This window comes from Halichoeres trimaculatus, unplaced genomic scaffold (assembly GCF_033239565.1).
Source record: "Halichoeres trimaculatus isolate MK-OKI-2021-1 unplaced genomic scaffold, fHalTri1.1 fHalTri1_scaffold_1, whole genome shotgun sequence".
Taxonomy (NCBI): Eukaryota; Metazoa; Chordata; class Actinopteri; order Labriformes; family Labridae; genus Halichoeres; species Halichoeres trimaculatus.
The window spans coordinates 24,668,200-24,688,055 of NW_027437179.1; the positions used below are offsets into that span (position 1 = coordinate 24,668,200).

Below are 19,856 nucleotides of genomic sequence, written 5' to 3' on the forward strand. Positions count from 1 at the left end.
CAAACGACACCCAGTGAGAACCCAGTCTCTTCTGTAACCCCCATGCCCCCAGATACCACATGATTGGTGAGGCTGGCTGCAGCAGGGAGCATGAGAACTCCCTCTTTAAGGATTTGTTATCTTCTCCATGTCTCCATGAATAAAAGCCACCATGTGAACTTGGTGCATGTGCCACTAATTTGAATCAGTGTTTTGTCACTAATTTTACCATTAACCAATGTTTACGGTTAAGTTGGTGCTAGAAAACAATAAAAGCAGAGGCTGAGTTAAATGAGGCAATGTGCTGTTAGTGCTATGTCCTGCTTCATTAAACAGAGAGGAGAGTAAACTTCTGCTCCATCTGCAACCAGCTGCTTCACCTCTTCCTGTGCGGACACATGGGGAATTACCTCATCGGGCACACAGCTCTGTGTTGATACAGCATCTGGTTTGGGCCTGTAAATAGCTCCGCAGCCCGGTTTAAAGTTTCTCAACTCTTTGCTGAGTAAGAAGTAGACATTTTGAGAAGACTCGTGGAAAATCGGTCCAAAAAAGTCTTCTTAAACTAACTTTGAATTTCCTTTGTGGTCCTGGAATCAGTATCTCAGATGTTATCATGCCTTCAATTTATCTTCTGGATTAGAAATAAATTAGATTAAACCTTGCAGCTACAATCTCTCTTCTCCAGGCCTGCCGTATTACATTTCCAAGACAACTAATGAGCCAACATTAATTTTCTTTATTGCACCGACAAGAACCCCCTTGGACTAATCTGGGGCTGTCTAATTTGAATCAGCTGTAATAAAACTCAGATGACAGTGGTGAAGGGACTTCATGCTGGTGAAAAATCTTCAGTTTTATCAACCAACCACACTTAATGATGCATGGGACAGACATGGGTTATGTAAACAAGAGAAAGTGAAGTTAAAATAGTGAGAGCTTTATTTTCTTTAGCTTGGTCACAGGATAGAAAAAAGTATACAACAGTCATATAAAAAATAAAGCAACTTTGATGATTGTTCCATCTGTACATGACATTAAATGAGAACCATCAGATGTAGCCGATGATATCTTTGCAGATGATTGGCTGCCGGCTGCCAGACTTCATTAAAGCAGCAAAGTGGTAAAAGTCTGAGTCCAGTTCATTGATGCCTGAGTGAGACATATGAAAAAAAGGCACTTTGGGCTGTGCAGCAACGACTGGACAGGACAGACGTTTAGGTGTGTTCACAGCTCTGTTTGCAGCTCTTTTAGCACAATCAGAGTCTGTAGATCTCATCTTTACTCTGTCTTCAACAGTCTTAGAAATCCCAGCTAGTTTTCTCCTCATGTTCACAAAGAGACCTCTACCTATTCTGCGTCTCGGATTTGGCTTCAGCTCAGCTGGTTCAGGACAGTCTGGCAAGTCCATCCAGTTCTGTATGAGGTCTGCAAAGCTGTTGTCGCCCAGAACTAGGGGCTGGCGGTTACGTCCCCTAGTCAGTAAAGAGTTCGTCCAGTCCTCTGGGTCGCTCACCTCGAATGACGTCCACGTCTCCAGACAGGCGTCAGAGGTTGATTTAGGTCGAACTCGTCCACTAGGCGCTCTGTTGGTGCGGAGACAAGCTGAAGATGACACCCTCACATTCCTCGTTCTCCTCAGAGCCACTCCATCATCCTGCCACGATGCTTCAGAGTAGCCTGAATCCAAGTCCAAACTTTTCCTGCTACTTGGAGAGCCCAACCCCAGTCTGAGGCTAAGATCCAGCTGGCTGCTTGACTCATCATCCTCATCTTCCTCCTCTTCTAAAGGACTTGACAGGCAGCAAGCTGAATCGTAGGTACTGGCCGTGCTGGCGTCGGACATCCGCAGACGTGTACGCTGTTCTCTCTGCAACGCTCGCTGCTGACATGCACGCGTCAATGCAGAGTGTCGCACCAAAGCTGGGAGCTGGGTGCTGATGGGGGCGAGGGGGCGTCTGGCTGCAGAGCAGGTTCTCCGCAGTTGCTTCAAGTCTTGAAGTGATCTCATCATGAACTGCATCTGCTCCCGTAAGCACTCTCCTGAGTCACGTAGGCAGAGCTGAAGAGACAAAGAGAAAAAGAGTGGTCAGTATATCAGACAGAGACAAAAAACAGGGGATAGTGATCATTTCAAAGGCTCTAATAGCTCCATAATGAAAGCTGAGTGCATACAGAAAGAACTGCTTCATGGGCACGCTCAGACTTGTAAGACACTATTGAAAGAACACCTTTACCCTTATTGTAATCCACTGGGACAGAAAACCTGCACTTCAAAGAACACACGCACAAAAACAAACTCGTGTGTCCGTTAATTTTCCGACCAGGGCGTTCCAAAAGTGAACGCCCTTTATCAGTGACTCAGGCGTGATTCAACCAAACAGCTAGACTGATGTTATTACAGAGATCTCTGCACTAATGTCCAACCTCAACTATTCATCTCCAGCCTGAAACAACTCCAGAAGCAGAGTGAAAACATCTGCAGTACATCAGGAAAAAAGTGGGCTACTGTGAGTCCTGAGACCTGTCTCTTTAAGAGTGTAGCATGCCTGAAAATGAAGTACACCAGTTAAACACTGAGGAATATAATACTCCTGTTTCCCCTCTGACTCACTGTGCTGATTGGTCTAAATCGGCCAGTGAGTGGCGATGGTTCAATCTCAAACATTGCATGAGAGATCATGTGACAGAGTGTGTGAGAGTTTAAGACAAGACGTGAGACAAGTATTAGTAGAGATGAAGTCTGTTTTTCTTGCGTACAAGCTAGACCATTTAAAGAACAGCATTTCAAAATAAATGACACATCCAAAAAGACCTTAAACTGAGTAGGAATCACTTTGAAAAATGAGAGTTTACTCCAACAGGCCTTATAAGTGTTACCAAAACCACGAGCACAGCCACACACAGGGGATACAGGGTCATCCATTTACGAGGACACAACCAACACAATACCCACTTCTTCTGTCTTGGACTTGTGTTAGTACAGTAACCTTTGAACCCTCAAGACCCCTCTGCTCTGACTCTGTCCATTTAAGCCTTTGACCCTGGAAGGAGACCTCCAACCCCATGTAGATTTCATCATAACTCTGTGACATGTTGCAAGAACATGAGAAGAGCTGAGGTATCAAGTCATGCAAAAACAACTTCTGCACAATGTGTCAATGCATTCTCATACTCCATCACATATTGATAAGAAACTTAATTCCTGCCACTCACTTCCAGTCTGGTAAACTCTTATAGGTTCTTGCATGTGCTGCATGTTTTGGTGTTAGAAACAGTTTTGCTGCTGCTTGAAATGTATCATTGAACCCACGCAGGAGGCTTCAGAGCATCTCTAACCGTGCAGCCTTCTGCTGCGGTGCTACATCAGCTGATGTTCTGATACACTGGGTCTTTTTGAGAAGTCAAGCGAAATTTGCAGCGACGCCTGTTATAAAGGATGTTTGAGACTAGAAAAGCAACAATGAGATAGAAAGTAAACTCACCATGTCTGCTCCTCTCATCGGTCTGACTCAAACTCTGGAAGATAAAAGAAAATCACTTTATCAAAATGTGGCAATACATCTTAAACCAGCCAAAAGAAATCAAAGGAGCTTCCAAAAGTTGCTCACACTAGCGTGTACTCACTTGAAACGGGTAAACCTCTGGATAAAATAACTTCTCTTGTCAGAGCTGAAAATATCCCAGGATGTCCGGACTTCGCGGGGTTGAGTGACCCCAGCTGAAGAAAGTCTGGCTCCTTCACAGTCCCGTTGCTGTCGCAGTCAGAGGCAGATGTGCTGTTGAGAGAAACCTCCTGCTCTGTTCGCCTCCTTTTACAGCTGCGCAGGCTGCAGCCAATCACAGAGAAGAGAATCTGAATGAGCCAATCAGAGCGCAGGAGGAGCTGGGGAGTACCTACCTCTGTTTTAGGAACAGACCGACCTTAGAAAAACTGTAAGAGGTGTGAAGAGGAGGGATTTCTTTAAGACATCAGAAGTAAAATTAGACACGTATTAATAAAAGCGGCTCTGATAAATATCAATGATGGATACCTCTGACTGTGAGGACGCAAACCTTACTCTGTAAAACTGGAATCTAAACTAGTCTCCTTGCCTTTTTTCTAAAGTCAAAAAAGTCATGACTTGTTCTGTATTAATGAGGGCTCCACTGTATATCAAAATTTATACTCGGGCATACGAGTATGGCTGTCTCTTTTTTTTTTTTTTTTTGCTTTTCAATCTCTTTTCTTTCTCCCCTATAAGGAACCTTGTTACACTGACTGAAATGCCGTATGTTTAATTTCTGTACTGAATAAACACAAACAAACAAAAAGTTTTATGAGATTTAATATGAGCTTTATCTAACTTAAAAGCCCAGGAGAGTGTCTTATTTCAGGATTCTGAAAACCAAAATTATGCTTGAATTGCTTGAAAAGGGGAAAACACACCTTCCAATGCAGTGAAAAAAATATTCATTTCAAATTTCTTGAATTAAGACATTAGTGTTATTCCAAGAAACTTGATGGGCACATTTATATTGCACTCTTCAATCAATACAATCATATCTTGAAATAAAAGAATGTTCTGGACATCAGTTGAACATTGCTCATATCAAGTCTAATAAAACATTTTTTTAAACTAAAATCAAGACTTAAATCCTGCTTTATTTCAGTTTTTGCAGTATATTAGAACTATCTCAACTCCATTCATTTATTCCAACTGAGCAAAGACAAAACACAGTACCCTACATGTTTTGAAAACAGGACATAACTGCAGGCTTTCTCCAAATAAGTTATGGTTTTGTTGTTAAACTTTGAAGATAAGGAAATCCACTCTTTTCTTTCAAATATGTGGAAATGTCACATCTAAAATTTGTGAAACTATAAGAAAATTACCTCAGCAGTTTATTCATTTTTAGTTTGAAACGTTAAAATGTATTGCAATGAAGTTGTGATGAACTCGTATATGTGTTTTTAAAATTTCCAGCACTGTTGTATGAGCCATCCTGCAGAAAGAAAAACCCAAAGCTCTACTCTCCTCATCTTGCAGAACTTCAGTCAAATCTCATTGTACTGGCAGCTCATTGTGAACAACTGCATCAGTGTAAACAAAATAGCTCAATGTAAATGTGATCATCTGCAGCCTAATGGGGCATTGAGCCTGCAGCTCTGACAGTCATTTGGCACTTGAGCTCCCATTCACTCCATCCAGTGAATAGATGTTTATGCTAATCTGATGCTTTAAGAGGAATGCATCTGTTCAGCACCGTGAGGGGGGGTCCAGATCTGATGGCTAGCTGTTCAATTGCAGATTTGAGTCTACAGCAGGTCTAACATTAGCATACAGGTACTTGTGGCATGTCTCAACTTGCAGCCTGCTCATTTGTAAGACTAAATACAACGTTAGTGACAGATTTATTTAACAGTGGCACAAAAATGCTCCCATACAGGGCTGAAAACTATTTTTGACCCTTTTGTTGAGAGAAAAAACAGTCATCTGACATTTCATCTCTTTAAATTCTGGACACGTTTTTTGTACAAAAGCACTCAAATGATTAAAAACTGAACATTCAGGAATGAATCTGGAAAATACATGATTTTTGCTAAGTAATGTCCTCTCTTTCTAAAGGACACAAACCATTCAGCTTCCAACAAGCCCCTCACTTGAACATCCATCAGCCCATACACTGCACACTGTGCATTAAGTAATTACTCTGAGCTGCTAATGGAAATGTCATTATTTCAATTTCCTACACAGGTCAGCCTTTCTTGTCTGCTTTTCTAAACGCCTAATGGATGTGATCATTCAGAACCACAAGATGGTACTTGAACAGTCTATGAAACCTAATAGCACAAATACAGTTATTACTGTGCTTGTGTTATATTTCCAGATTTAAAATATTCATTCATTCAATTCTCCTTTCAATGATGAGGCTCAGAAAGGTTGAGCACTTTGCTAGGACTGAGGACTTTTTTCCCCCACATCCTTTATAGAATTGTTTTGACAAGCAAGCACTGTGTGATTTTTCATTCGCCAAATCTTTCAGCTGTAATAAACTCACCATCACAGAAATACAGAGCAAATGTAATGACTGGATGTATATCTGTTTGGAGCTTCTGGAGCCTGCATTGCAAAGAAAAATATTATTTAAGTTGAGTTTATGCACAAAAGCTGTATAATTGTGCTTCATCACTAGTTAACCATGAAATCTCACCAATAAACCTGGGATAGTTTGATTTGTAATTCTCTAAAAGGTAAAAACGATAATGACTTTAATTTCCTTTTTCCTGAATACATAAAAATGCTTCACCTTTGAACAGCTTTGTCAGTGCAGGTCTTCAACCTGGTATATATCATTTTTACAGATAATAATATAAAAAAAACTGTTCACCTGAATTCACATGTGAAAGGTTTGCTCAAAGGAGCACTATAAAATACTCTGTTATTGTAACAAGCATTGTTTTCTGCATCCACCAGGAGCAGGCAGTCTTTCAGATGTAAAGCTGCAGTGCCCCCCAGTGGTAGAAGTATAGATTTCTGTGTAGTACATGCAGCCAGATTTTTCATTCAGCCCCTATCTTTACTGCTTAACCCGTAGAGGTTGCAGGAGTAGGAGTCTATCTCAGCTATCGTTGGGGCAAGGCAGGGCAACAGTACTAACTATTGTACAGCCTCAATCAGGTTTTTCAGATCTTTGTGTCTGCTCAGGATATTAAGTGTTTCTATATTTTCCTTGATCCGCAAATATTGATGTGTTGCATTTAGAAAGAAAAAATCACATTCATATTTAATTTCTAATGTGTATTTTATTACTTGTAGATGAAGCATAGCAGTGAACATGTCTTTATGTAACCTGTTCTGTAGGTACCCATTTTGTGTTCCCTATAGTAAAACAGAGGATGATTATGATTAATAGTTAACAGTTGGTGAAAAAATAGTGTGACAGTCTTTAAAACTTTATTTAAAAGTTTCCTATCAGCTTCATTTGACCCTCATCTTCATTCTGACTGAGCAAATGTCACTTTGTTCAGTTTTAACTATAGGCTTTTAGCTTAAAAATTGTTTTTACTTGTAGAGCAATCTGAAAAATATTAAATTTGTCTGTAAAGATCACATGATCTGTCATCTTTCTTTTCCACCATCTGCAGGCAGATAAGACATTTAGTATGCATTTTGTGCCACCATCTTTGTTTTTCTTATCATTGTCTTTCTCTGAAACAGCACATGTACTTTATCCCGTTGACATGTAAACATTACAACAGCTTTATCCAAACTTTTTGTGCCTCAGTCTTAACGGATCATGTGTTTTCCTGGAGAAAGGGTGACTTAGACCATTTTATTTCTAGTCCAAGTCAAAATTTTGGATTATTTAGGATAAAATATGTGACTTGGGCAGTTTAACAAGATTTCATGATGGTGGCTGCTTTAAGAAGAAACATAATCTTTAGTGCAGAAGAAGCTGTAAACACGATTCTTGAATCAGTTCCAACTAGTGAGTGATCAGGTTCACTATGGTAAAGGCTAGGATTTAATGTTGTGAAGTAATTTAGTCTAAATTTTACAAGTTAAAGTTTAACTACAAATTTAGCTACTTCTTGTTAGCTTTCTATTCCTGGCTAGCCCACTTATTTCTGTTACCAAACTCAACACTTTAACAACACATTATATCCTGCAGGTGCATTATGGTTTATCTCCACTAGATGGTGCCACCAGCCCAATTAAAGTTACAGCACTAGCAACTTGAGGTGACGTTAACCCCTGAATGACAAACGGAGAAGAAAAGACTCTTGCTTTGTATTGGAGATTTTCAAGTCACAAAACAAAACAAAAAACGTTATTTATTTTTTTAATCGTAGTTTCAAAACTGGTCTTCTGCATGTTCTCAGTTATCTCTGATTCCCTTCGACTCACATTGTACTATTTAGTTGCTGCTAAGGTACTGAAAAACAGACAAGGATCACACTGCATATCAACCATTAGTTCATGTGTGACTCCTCGTCAGTAGGTAATCACTACATCATGGTTCCCTGTCCATAAGTAACCTTGACTTGTCTTGATTAGAGCACTCGTTATTCAGTAGTAACTCATGACTACAGTTATCTAACCCTCCGATATCTATTTGTGCTTCCTGAAGCAAAGTCAGATGTTACACTGAGTAGTTACTCAGAAGTAAGTCACCACTTCATAATTACCTGTTCATTACTCACCTATTCAGTGTTCCCTTCAGGCAAGTTGGGCAATTAGCTCTTCCTTGATACCTGTCAGTTACCCAATAAAGGGTTGATTATTTATCTCTGAGTGATTAATAGCTTGGTAGCAGTTAGTTTCTCATTTCTTATTATCAAGAAGTCCTAATGAACTCACAGCAAGATTCCCTTTAGTACCTAAAAGGGATTTACCCATGAACCATCTATTATCAGTGAGTAAACCAGAAGTAGGTTCCTCATTCACTCACCATTCATTCTCTGTGCAAGTGAGTAGGCTTATTTCCTCATTCGTTCCCCATGATTTTCTTGATGAGGAATTATTTGAGATGCATGTTTTAGCCAATGAATTATAAAGAACTCCTTGGTAGTGTACCAGTGCTTTCCAGTGACAAAGATTCAAGATGACTGCTTACTGAGTAATTGTCAACAGGCAGTTACTTTCTCTTAACACTGCATTAGTTTACTATAAGGAGTTAATCAAAATGGACTCATTTACTGGTGGTTAACTAGCTGTTAGCTCCTGATTTGTTATATTTAGTCCCCATCTGATGAGTTACTTTTAAACTCATTAAGTGTACTAACAGTTCCCTTAAAGATATTTGATGTCACCTCATTTATGTAACTCACCAGTTCTTCTTTATCACATTTGCTCTCTAACTTACTTTACAATAGCCAACTTACAGTCCCTCACTTATTCTCTCTTCAGCTCCCTAATGAGGAGTTACTCATCAGAAAACCAATTAACTAATGGTTAACGTGAAGTTGGTGTTTTGTCTATTTTCTTCCAAACCAATGCTACTTTTGTTTTTATATTGGTGATCATAAAGTTTAAACCAACTTCTTTAAACATTTTTTACAATAATGATATTCTCTCATATATGTTATATATTCCAAACAATCCCAGCCAAGATGAATGCCAAAACAGAACAAAATCTCTTTTCGCCAAGTCCACCAACAATATCTGTTTCACTAAAAAATGTAAAAAAAAAAAAAAAAGAAAAAAAAAAAAAAGAAAGAGGAGAGGAAAAACAATGTGCAAGCATCGTGTGATCTCTACTTTTATTTAAATTAAATCATAAAGGACTTTTAAAGCATTTTAATATTTACCAAAAACACTACCCTTTTTCTGAATTCGATTTTTGTCTCTCATTAATCTTAACTATATATTCATAGGTGCTAGGCAGAAAAAAATGGAAGAAATATATAGGCGCACAGTAGGTCAAACAGTACTGAAAAAGCATAACTAGGAATTGGTTGTAAACAAAAGTCAAGGCACAACATACTGCAACAGACATAGAAATGGTACTAAAAAAGTGACAGGATGTTAGGTAACACATACTTTAAATATCAGTTAGAATTTTGCCGTAATTTCCCCTCTGCAAGTGAAGCTTTTTTTCTCTTTTTAACCTTTTAATATTTTTGTTTTCATTTTGAAGGAATGTTAGATAATTTGTGTGGATTATAGAGCTAATATTTGCCATGATGAGACATGCAGAACAATATACGGTTTGACTATGAATGATGAACTTATGTAAACATTATTTTAAAAAAAGCATTTTCCTTTTGTGGATTTTATTCTGAAGTCCATGCCTCTGCTCCAGCTCTTAAAAAAGAAGCTCAATGGGATTAAAAGTTGAATTGTCTGCACTTCAAAATTTCTAAAAGTAAAATGAATGCATTTATATAAAAAAAACATTTCCTTTGCTTCCACTAGTTACTGAAATCAAGGGAAAAAAGAACAAAACACAATAATAAATGTTGATTTTGTGGTCATAGCCCAAAAAGTTAACAATACAAGTGACTGGATCAGCAATTGTTGAAATTCCACAAGGCTCGTCAGGTTTTCAGTCTCTTAGGTGTCTTTATAAAAAGCAGATCAAAGCAGATATGGTGGTTGGCCAGTGCAGTCATTCATGATGTGTGAAAATCCTCCGCTCTTTGTGGTCACCAGAACTGTTCAAGTAATCTTAAGAAACAAAACAAAAGAAAAAGCCACATTTAAAAAAATCAAACTGGGTGGTTTTTTAAATGTCAGACAGCTGAATCACATTCTGTGTCTGGACTCACCTTGACTCTTTCTCAAAACAGTTTCTTTAGAAGAGGCCGCAATCCTTCAGGTTGTTTTTGATGATCACATCGGTGACGGCATCAAACACGAACTGCACGTTCTTGGTGTCGGTGGCGCAGGTGAAGTGGGGGTAGATCTCCTTGGTCTCCTTCTTTTTGTTCAGGTCCTCGAATTTGGTCCGGATGTAATCCTGAGCCTCCTCGTACTTGTTGGGACCTGTGAGGGAGCAGGGTGAGCATGATGACTGTGCCGAGAAAAGATTTACTTGATACCCATGAGCACAGCCTCATCTTGACAGTTCCCGAAAATGAGCCGTCTTTTTCTCCATGTTTCCATTTGGTGCTTTTTTTGTTCACTTGTCACTTTCACATCACAAAGATAAAGAGAAACTCCAGAGAACTGTTAGTGTTTTACCAAAGACTGTATAAAGTTTGGTGGAGCAGGATTTTATAATATATTTATATATTTTATGATTCAAGAGCAAGATCAAAGGGGCATCACATGTTTTTCTACTCATTTAAAAAAAAGTTTGGTTTGAGCCTGAATTCTGGCTTTGTATTGATCAAGAGTTGCATAAGTGACAAAGAAACCATAAACCAAAGCTTTGGGAGCGTACCAGTGTACTCTGGGAAGCAGATGGTCAGAGGGCTGTGGGCGATCTTCTCCTCGAACAGGTCCTTCTTGTTGAGGAAGAGAATGATGGACGTCTCTGTGAACCACTTGTTGTTGCAGATGGAGTCAAACAGCTTCATGCTCTCGTGCATCCGGTTCTAGACAGGACATTGCACAAATGTGAAGATAAAGAGATTATTAGAGAGCACAATGAGGGCGCATAAGGGAAATGAGTTCATGACACCCTCCTCATTTCATGTCACGCATGGAAAGTAAGCTCAACACACCATCTCCTCATCCTCAGCCAGCACCAGGTCGTAAGCGCTCATGGCCACACAGAAGATGATGGCTGTGACTCCCTCGAAGCAGTGGATCCACTTCTTTCTCTCTGATCGCTGGCCTCCAACATCAAACATCCTGCACAGAGACACAAACAAACACTTGGTGTAAATGTGCTGTTTTTACAGGAAAACAGTGAGAGGGAGCGCCGGAGAAACATTTCACTGATGGTCAAGCAGACTCAAGGTCTCCCTCTGGAAATGTGTGCTTCTCTCTCTGTACACCATATACATGCCTGTCCTCGTCCCCTCTCTCTTCAGGGCAGGGTGTTTTGCAGCACAGCCCTGTCATTTTCCTGGCATTTGTTGGCATTTCAGAGCAGTGTAGTTGCTGTGGTAACAGGATGGCCTTAAGACGGGGTGAGAGTTTGTCTGCTCGGGTAGAAATCCTGCTCTCTTTGGATGACATGAATGAATGAAAGTGTCCACGGTTATATCATCCATTCAGTCTCTTGTTAACAAACTGAGCCAAGACACCAGTGCATTTTCTCTAGAGCAGGATCGTTGTTCACTCCATTGTTTTTGTGTTTACATCTAATTTTCTTGTGCTGAAGAGCTATCAGAAGTCAGATCCTGTATATTCTATAAATAAATAAGATAGATGCTTTAGACGGGATGCTAGTCTGGAGTGTAACCTTTGTAACATCTCAGAATAAAAACTTCATTCCTCCTGGTAAGCACTTTTCACTTTGTAGATCTTGGTTCATTAAGACTGTGGACGTGTCCAACTTTAGGCTGAGTAAGCAAAGCTCATTATAACAGTGACACACTTTTACAGTGTTTACCTCATTCTACAGCACTGCTTACAGAAGCTAAATATATCCCAGCAGAGCAGCGCCGTGGAGCTTCTGAAGGTAAACGTGTGCTCGCTGGATCTGGTTTATGTCCCACCAAAAGAAATAAAATAAATCACGACTTAATGTGAAACCTGAATGCAATACAAGGACACAAAGCAGGCACAAAAAGAAAACACTTTTTCATTGTCAGGACAGTGACAGAACAGCTGAAGCCTGTTTTTCTATCAGTCGTATTTTACAGAGAAGTCACTTTGTTGTTTGGAAAATGTAAGAAGTGACTAATGACTCCATCACATACAAAGAATTATGTGTTTGTTGTCGCCCTGAACCCACACACAGACTCAAAGAGGAAAAACACCATTATCAGAGATCACAAACACAAAGGCAGACCATTAACATCAACACAGCACAAATTCTGAGAAGCAGGGCTTGAAACTGTAAAATACTAATGGGTAATAATATGTTTGATTTCCCCTGTAACGTTGTTTCAATTTCAGAATGAGCAATAACCACCAAGATCATAAAATCCCAAACACACACATTCTCTGTGTGGGATAACGAAATCCTTTGATAGTGTTTTAACTCTGTGATTTATTGACATTACCGTTTTTAAGTCCCTATCAGGAACAGCATCTTTTTTTCTTGTTCAAGATGTTTTCAATTTTGTTGCTGAACTCGGAAATCAGCTTCAATAAATCCATTGAGCTAAGAAAAATGTTTTTCTTCCTGTGAACTTTTCTGACCAACAAAAAAGGGGAAACAGAGCACGCTGTCAAACTCACATGACACCTGTAGTATATGATGGAGATGTGTGACTCAAAACCAAATATAGAGGAATTTTCTCCTGATAATAAAACCCTCATATGACTGATGTGTTTTCCAGAGACATCATGTACAACATATTTAAGCTTTGTTGCTTTATAAGGAACAAAAACAACACATAGCTTCTTCCCTCTCAGAAGATTACTAGTAAAGGTTGTCCACTTCTGCTGTAAGGCACACCACCTGATTGGCTAAAGGGACCCTTAAGAGGGCTTTTACAGGTGAAAAGAAGCGTAAAAAAAAATGTAATGTGGAAAAACTGGCACAAAAATTGACATGAGATGGTGGTCTCACTTGAAGTGCAGATCCTTGAAGGTGAAATGAGTTTCAACAATGCCGGTGGTCTTCACTCGGGTCCGCAGCACGTCTTGCTGTGTCGGGATGTAATCTGGCTTGGCTATCCTCTCCAGATCATTCAGGTAGCTGACGGAGACACAAAGAAAAACAGTACATTATCAGACTAAAATCCACCTCAAGCTGGTTTTGTGACAAGAAAAAAAACTTTATTTCTTCTCTGCCAGCAAAACAGGCAAACGCTATTCCAAATCTACTTTCCTCTAATTACTTTTTTTTGGACTTCTTTCAGTATTCATGCATTTTTGTTTTAATTACAAGTGATGTAAAATCTTAAAACCTGCCATGGCACAACCAAACACAAAAAGCAGATGTTTTTTAATCCTCTTGATATTCCACTTTATGTTGGTACATTGTGCCTTTTTTGTTTCCTCTTCTTTTCATCTTTTCATAAGGAACTCAGTTGCCAGTGAGCAAAACAAAGCACTCTCACTTTTGTCTGATAACAGTGCTAAATACCAGACCACAATTAAACTCTCTCTCATAAAATATTCCAATGAGACACACCACAGGCTTAAGGCTTGTCTGCCGATCTTTCATCATAGTATTCAGCTGCATAAAAAGAGATTGTGTTGTGTAACAAAGTGTCGGTAATCCCAGGCCAACCACAGCCTGGGTGTAGATATTCGAGCCTCTGCACCACTACTGTTTGCCACGTGTCTGACAGTTTAATCATAATCCTGCTCCCCACAGAGGTTTTGAGACGGCGTTTGCAGTCCACACATCAGATAGTGTGACACTGCTGGTTTGGCCAGATTTTATAAGCCTTGAAAATTAATTGAATTTGTAAGATTTATGCTCCGTTATGAAAAGGGGCTTCACTGAAGTACAACAGAGAGTTATCAATGTGGATGTAACAGTCATTTTACTGTATTTAACATGAGATTCTGAGTCTTACTCACATTGTTCAGTTCTGTCATTACTGTAGTTGACTGACTGAGAAGCACTGTGGTCCTATGATAAACATTTACAGCCTGAAACCAGAAAATATTTCTGCACACAGAACACTACGGCACAATAACGGGAGCTAGATCCATTAATTTCAGAGTGTACCCAACATGTCCCTTTCCATCAAACCTGTGAGAGAGGAGAGTGAGGTCTCTGTTAATGTGTGCCAAGTCATCACTGTCTCTCTGTTTCCATCTTTCCTTCCTCTCTTTCTGGCTCTCGGCAGGTGCTCGGACATGGATTACGGTCTACTGCCAGACTTATTTAGTCTCCTCTTAGTGACTCCAGCACTCTACAAAAGCCATGATGAAACACTGTTCACACTAAAGTTGTTTTCAGTGCTGGCAGCATGCTTCTGGGTCCCTTTGGTTTTAACAGGAGCACTGAGGCAGCGGTGGAGAATTATGCATCTACCAGCCAACACAAACAAGAGTACAATCCAACCCCCTCTGGTAGATAAACAGCACCTTGGCTGTAGAGCAGTCATTGGTGAAACCCTGGGCACTCCCTTGACAGTTCACAGCACATTCTGCAGGTGTCAGAGCGTTATCAAAGGATGTGTTTATGAAACAGAAATCCATTAGTTAAATTCCAGCTGCAGTGTGGGGGCAGCGACATGTGAGGTGCTCTGTTTTCTCTGGACACCCATTACAGCTGTGCACTCCCCCCAAAGAGTCAGAGTGATAACCATCTCTCACCTCTAACCAGCAGCCCCCCACAATTACCTCATGCTCTCCTTGTTATTACACAGGAACATTATGACAATGAGTCCCACAAATGAAGCACTCAGACATGAGGGTAACTGAGGTAATTAAGACCTGCAGAAAGAGGCTGAGGTTTCTGTGTAGCAAAGCAACTGGTCTGAAAAGGGAAAGCAACTGGTTAAACAAAACAGTAGTGACTTTACCATTAATGACTGTGGCTGCTCTTTATTTTAACTGCCAGAGCACAGGATAAAAAGGAGCAGGGGTATTGGTACTGCATGGCCAACTCAATTTTTACTTGCTATTGAGATTCATAGAACAACCATGGATTAATTTTACGTTACTGAGGCACTCACTAAGCAGCAGAGTCATTCAGCTGGTACTCTCGAGCCCGCGTGAAGCAGCTCTGGACTCCACCATCAGTCCACAGTCGCTGGATGACGTTGGACAGGTCTTCTGGCAGGATGCCTTGCTCCTCTGCTGCTGCTGACAAGGCAAAAAGTTGGCGCGCATCATCCTGCATAGAAAAGACACACACAGACACACAATTTGATTAAGCAGATCTCAGTGAAGGAGATATTAATGTACATTAATTCACTCGAACAAAGTATGATCCAGCGAGGCTACATTGATTCCTCATGCTTATGTTATTCAGAAATCCTGATATTCTTTGTTCAGCAGTGGTTCAAAGCTACAAGGCACGGGGAAGTGGTAGCGCTATAAGGTAAAGACAACATTTGCCTCAGCAGGAATATGGTTTGAATTTCAGTGCATTTACTACATATTTGACATGTTTCAGAGCTAACAGTAAATAGACCCAGTCCCCCACGTGGTGAATTGTTTGAGACATGACAGAAACTGAGGAATTAAGCAAACATAGCTGAACAATTGTTCAGGGTGAATAGCCTTGAAGTAAAACACACCCATATTGACAGTAGATACTGTTTATGTTAATATTAGCAGCTGCTAATGCTGCTGCTGGAACAGTAAGGTTACCCAAAACTAAAAAAACAATGTGCATTTCAGAATTACACAAAAAGACCCTTTTTTAGGGAACAAGAAATGGGTTGACAACTTAAAGCTGTTCTGCAGCATTAGAGATTGATTAAACCTTGAAAGTTGAAGCTATCAGTTCCTGCGGGCTACTTACAACCATCTCTGTATAAAACTAGTGCGGGGACACACTTTTGTAACATACTCTTGTGGGCAACATTTGAAAAGTATTGTTCTGCAGAAAGTAGTGCGTTGCTGTAAAAATGGCCAAGAAAAGGCAGCTAACAATGTAAGAGGGCCGGACCATCATAAGATGCCTGTCTTTCCTTTCGAGAAAAATCACAAAGAAGGTCAGGGTGTTAGTGAGTACAGCTTCCTCTGACAGGAAGAGGTCTGGCAGACCCGAAGCCACAACAGAATCAGAGGACAAGTTTCACAGGGTCAACAGCTTGTGTGATAGGTGCCATGGCTACAACATCAGAATTAGAGGAAGGGGCTCACCTGACCATTAAACACTACCAATAGACAAATGAAGACTGTAAGGCGGTGTTATGGACTAATCGAAATTGGAAATCTCCGGTTCATTATGAAGGATTATTGAACACCACTGAGTAAGTAAGAGGATAGTTTCTCAGTGTGTGACATCAAATGTAAACATGGAGGAGAAGAATGATGGTCTGGGGCTGTTATGCCAGATCCAAGGTCTGTGACTTGTACAGAGTGAGAGGCACCCTAACTACAAGTGCCATTTGTAAATGGAAACTTTTGCGAAGGAGTTTGGAAAAACTTTCTAACAAACTCTCTGAATATCTGATGTCCGCTGTAGAACGAAAACCACAAGTGAGCTCAGCTGTCATATCTGCCAAAGGTGGCTGCTCTGATGAGTCAAAGTTTAGAATATATTCTCATTCAAACTTCTTCCATGATTTTTTCTTTAAGTTCAAGTTTTCCTCTATGCTTGCATTTCAGACAATAAAAACTGGAAAACCTGGGTGTTCTAAAACTTTTGACCTGTAGTGTAACTTGTCTCGAATCACCTCTCTGCTTCTTAGTATCAGTTTAAAACCTTGAATCATTGTCACGACACATTCAAGCCCTGTGGCACTTTCTCATCCACAAGTCCTGCAAAAATCTCCACAAAGAGTTAACTATCCCATTAAATTTTAAATGTATTAAATTATTAAGCCACCTAGATGTTTGCCTTGAAGCACACAGTAGTTTGAAGTTGGTTGATGCCTACACTGGACAAGGTCGAACATAAACTTTGGATGTTACCCATTGAGAGCAGACTGTTGTTTATTAGTTAACAATTGTCTGACCTTCCAGACCAGCAGCCCTCTACTGTGTACCAATGTGTTCAAATCCTCTGCAAGGACACAAAACATCATAAATGCATACCAGAAGGAAAGTATGAATCTGTTGACAAATCAAAATAATAGTTTTCTAGTACACCTAATGTGCAATACTTAAAATCAGGTTGCTTGTTTTGGGTTTCAGACTTGAGCCTTGTGAACAAACAGAGGTATAACAGACATGAAGGACAACATCCATGAAAATACCAGAACCAAGCAAAGAAAGCCAAGATGAGTAAATATTCAGTGTTGAGGCACATGTAAAACCAAATTGTTGATGTATAGTGTTAAAAACTTAACTTGAAAAAAAACGTAAAAACTATGACTAAATAAATGATTAAATTTATGCCGGATATCAAAAATATCCCAGGATTTCCACGACATCCACAGAAATATTCACCAGAACCTAAACTTTCACCCTGCTGGGATATTTTGCTCAGCTCCTGTTATGGTTGGCAGACAATAAAAGCAAATATAAACACAGAGAGTTTAAACGAACCAGTTCAGCCACACATGGATTTAAGAATATATGCTTGATACTGTACCTCCTTGAGGCTGCGTTACAAACTTTGCCTTAGAATTAAAATCAATGACGAGTTTGTCTCGATCTCTTTTAGGCTGAATGCTCGGTGTGTAATGAAGAGAAGCTGAAATAAACCGTGAAAGGCTGTCAAGCAGAGCTGGCAGTGCTGGCAGAGATATCCCTGCATGTTTGTTTCTACGTGTTTTTATTTATTTTTAGTAAAAAAGAAGCTGTAGAAAAGATGCAATGGAAGACTTCTCAGGCACACAGAAAATAGGACTGTTTGACTGAATACATGTTTTAGTAACTCTCCCAGGAGATGTGACCTTGCTGACTATATATAACACATGGTTATTGTATGGGCTGATGAAATAAGTTGTGTAAATTGAACTGTTGGACTGTATGAAAGGCGCACAGATGCTTCTATTACTCTGCGTTTCCTCAATTCAAACAGCAGCCTTTCATATTTCCATTGATGTTGAAGCTGACTAATAGATTCATCCTCTATACCCAATGGCACAGATAATCTTCTTTAAACTGATAATAAAAAAATAAAAATAGAATATATGAGTCACATGTGCAAGACACTTCATAGCAAAAGGGAATATGATTTTCTCCTTTCATGAGTAATGCCCGAATTTTATTTCTGAGATCTTATCGTCTCCCTGGGAGGTCCCCGCTCATTACAAGGCAGTCCTTTACTGTTTCCTTTTACAGTGTCTACATACGCATACACACACACACACACTCTCAAGCACACAGTCACACACTTGGGCGCACTCACAAGACAGCAGGGAGAGAAAATACACAGCACTGCAGGAGTCCATCTCCGGCATCTGCTACCCGGAGTCGAGTTGAAGTAGAAACTGTCACACTGCACTCCAGAGAAATTCTTAAGCTGCAATTTCTGCAGACTAAAATCCTGGAGGCTGGATATGGCCGTTAGGAAGGAGGCAGAGAAGAGCGGCTTCATGGGTGATGAGTGGAGATGGCATAACCAACATGAGTGCAGCAATATTGTCCTTGACTGTAAAGGTTCCCACATGGTCCTGTTACCACCTTTACCAGCTTCCTATATCCACCAACAGGCTTCAAAACACACAGACATAGCCTGGGGCTTGAAAGACAAGCCTGTGATATCTATGTTCTTTTTTCTAAATGCAAGGCTGCTACTGCTGTTGTATTTCCAACCCATTTTCCATTTGAGTGAAATGTGAACATTTATTTATGTTTATGTTTTTATCACACATACCGCTCTAGTAGCATCCTCGTAGTCGATCTTCAGGTTAGCCATGGCTTTGATGATGGCCATTATGGACTGGATGGTGTTGCTGTAGACAACCGCTCTGTACTGCTTACACTCATCTTCTGAATATCCATCCTCGTGGATAATCCTGGAAATAGAGAACAGAGGAAGGGAAAGCAGGAAGAAACAGAAGAGTGTCATTTAAGCCCAGAAACATAAAACTGAAGGAAGATCTCATGATGGACAGTCTATGCCACAGGCTGATATTGTGCCTTCTACATCATGGCACCGTTGGTATGAAACATCTGTCGATAAAATTATAATCTTCTCTTGAAAAAGCAGAAGTCGTCTTTAATTCAAAAATTAGGATGTTAACCAGAGTTCCTTGATAAATAAGCATGAAAAAGTAGTATTATCTGTTAGTGCTGTCAGAGTAATATGATTTCACTTGTAAAAAGAGAAACAATAATGATGCTGTTCTGGAACTAACAGACTTTTAGGACTGGTTGATATAACTTTTTGTAACTTTTCAGATCTTTATCGTGACAATCAAATGGGTTTAGACAAGATCATAATAATATTTTTTATTAAGGTCATTGGAAATGATTAAGTCCTTGTGTGTGTAATCACTAGTCATTTTACTGCTAGTCTCTATTACAGGGAAAATCCTGCTGTGTTTGTATCTCTGTCAGTGGTCCCTTGAACAAATATTTACTTGGTTTCAGAGCTGTTAACGAGAGACTGAGAGAAAGATGGCCTGTGGTTTCAGAAAGCATGGAGCTGTTGGGCTATAAACCAAACAGAACCATCTCCCCTGGCCTGTCACAGCACAGAGAATAGAGTCACACAGCCAGAGTGCTCATTGGATGTGTGATGTGCTGAATGGGAGATCATTAAAATGCAAGTGAGCCCGCTGTGAAACGCTGTGAGTC

General features: G+C 39.9%; 2 protein-coding genes across 2 annotated transcripts in view; both read right to left on the reverse strand.

Moving 5' to 3' along the window:
• Window positions 1-938: 938 nt before the first annotated feature.
• Window positions 939-3,762, reverse strand: LOC141795216 (PAK4-inhibitor inka2-like). The gene is made up of 3 exons (XM_074676031.1): window positions 3,607-3,762; window positions 3,465-3,498; window positions 939-2,041 (listed from the first exon to the last, which is right to left on the reverse strand). Exons 2-3 carry the CDS (start codon window positions 3,480-3,482, stop codon window positions 1,031-1,033), a joined length of 1,029 nt encoding a protein of 342 aa, XP_074532132.1. The 5' UTR covers window positions 3,483-3,498; window positions 3,607-3,762; the 3' UTR covers window positions 939-1,030.
• A 5,450-nt stretch (window positions 3,763-9,212) lies between these two features.
• LOC141787324 (guanine nucleotide-binding protein G(i) subunit alpha-2-like) overlaps window positions 9,213-19,856 on the reverse strand; it is a 56,086-nt gene continuing 45,442 nt past the window's right edge. Inside the window, exons 3-9 of the mRNA XM_074665593.1 lie at window positions 18,931-19,072; window positions 15,167-15,327; window positions 13,099-13,227; window positions 11,135-11,264; window positions 10,852-11,005; window positions 10,235-10,451; window positions 9,213-10,133 (exon numbers count right to left, since the gene is read on the reverse strand). Of these exons, the coding sequence (XP_074521694.1) occupies window positions 10,261-10,451; window positions 10,852-11,005; window positions 11,135-11,264; window positions 13,099-13,227; window positions 15,167-15,327; window positions 18,931-19,072 (907 nt within the window). The 3' untranslated portion in view covers window positions 9,213-10,133; window positions 10,235-10,260. The remainder of the gene's footprint in view (window positions 10,134-10,234; window positions 10,452-10,851; window positions 11,006-11,134; window positions 11,265-13,098; window positions 13,228-15,166; window positions 15,328-18,930; window positions 19,073-19,856) is intronic.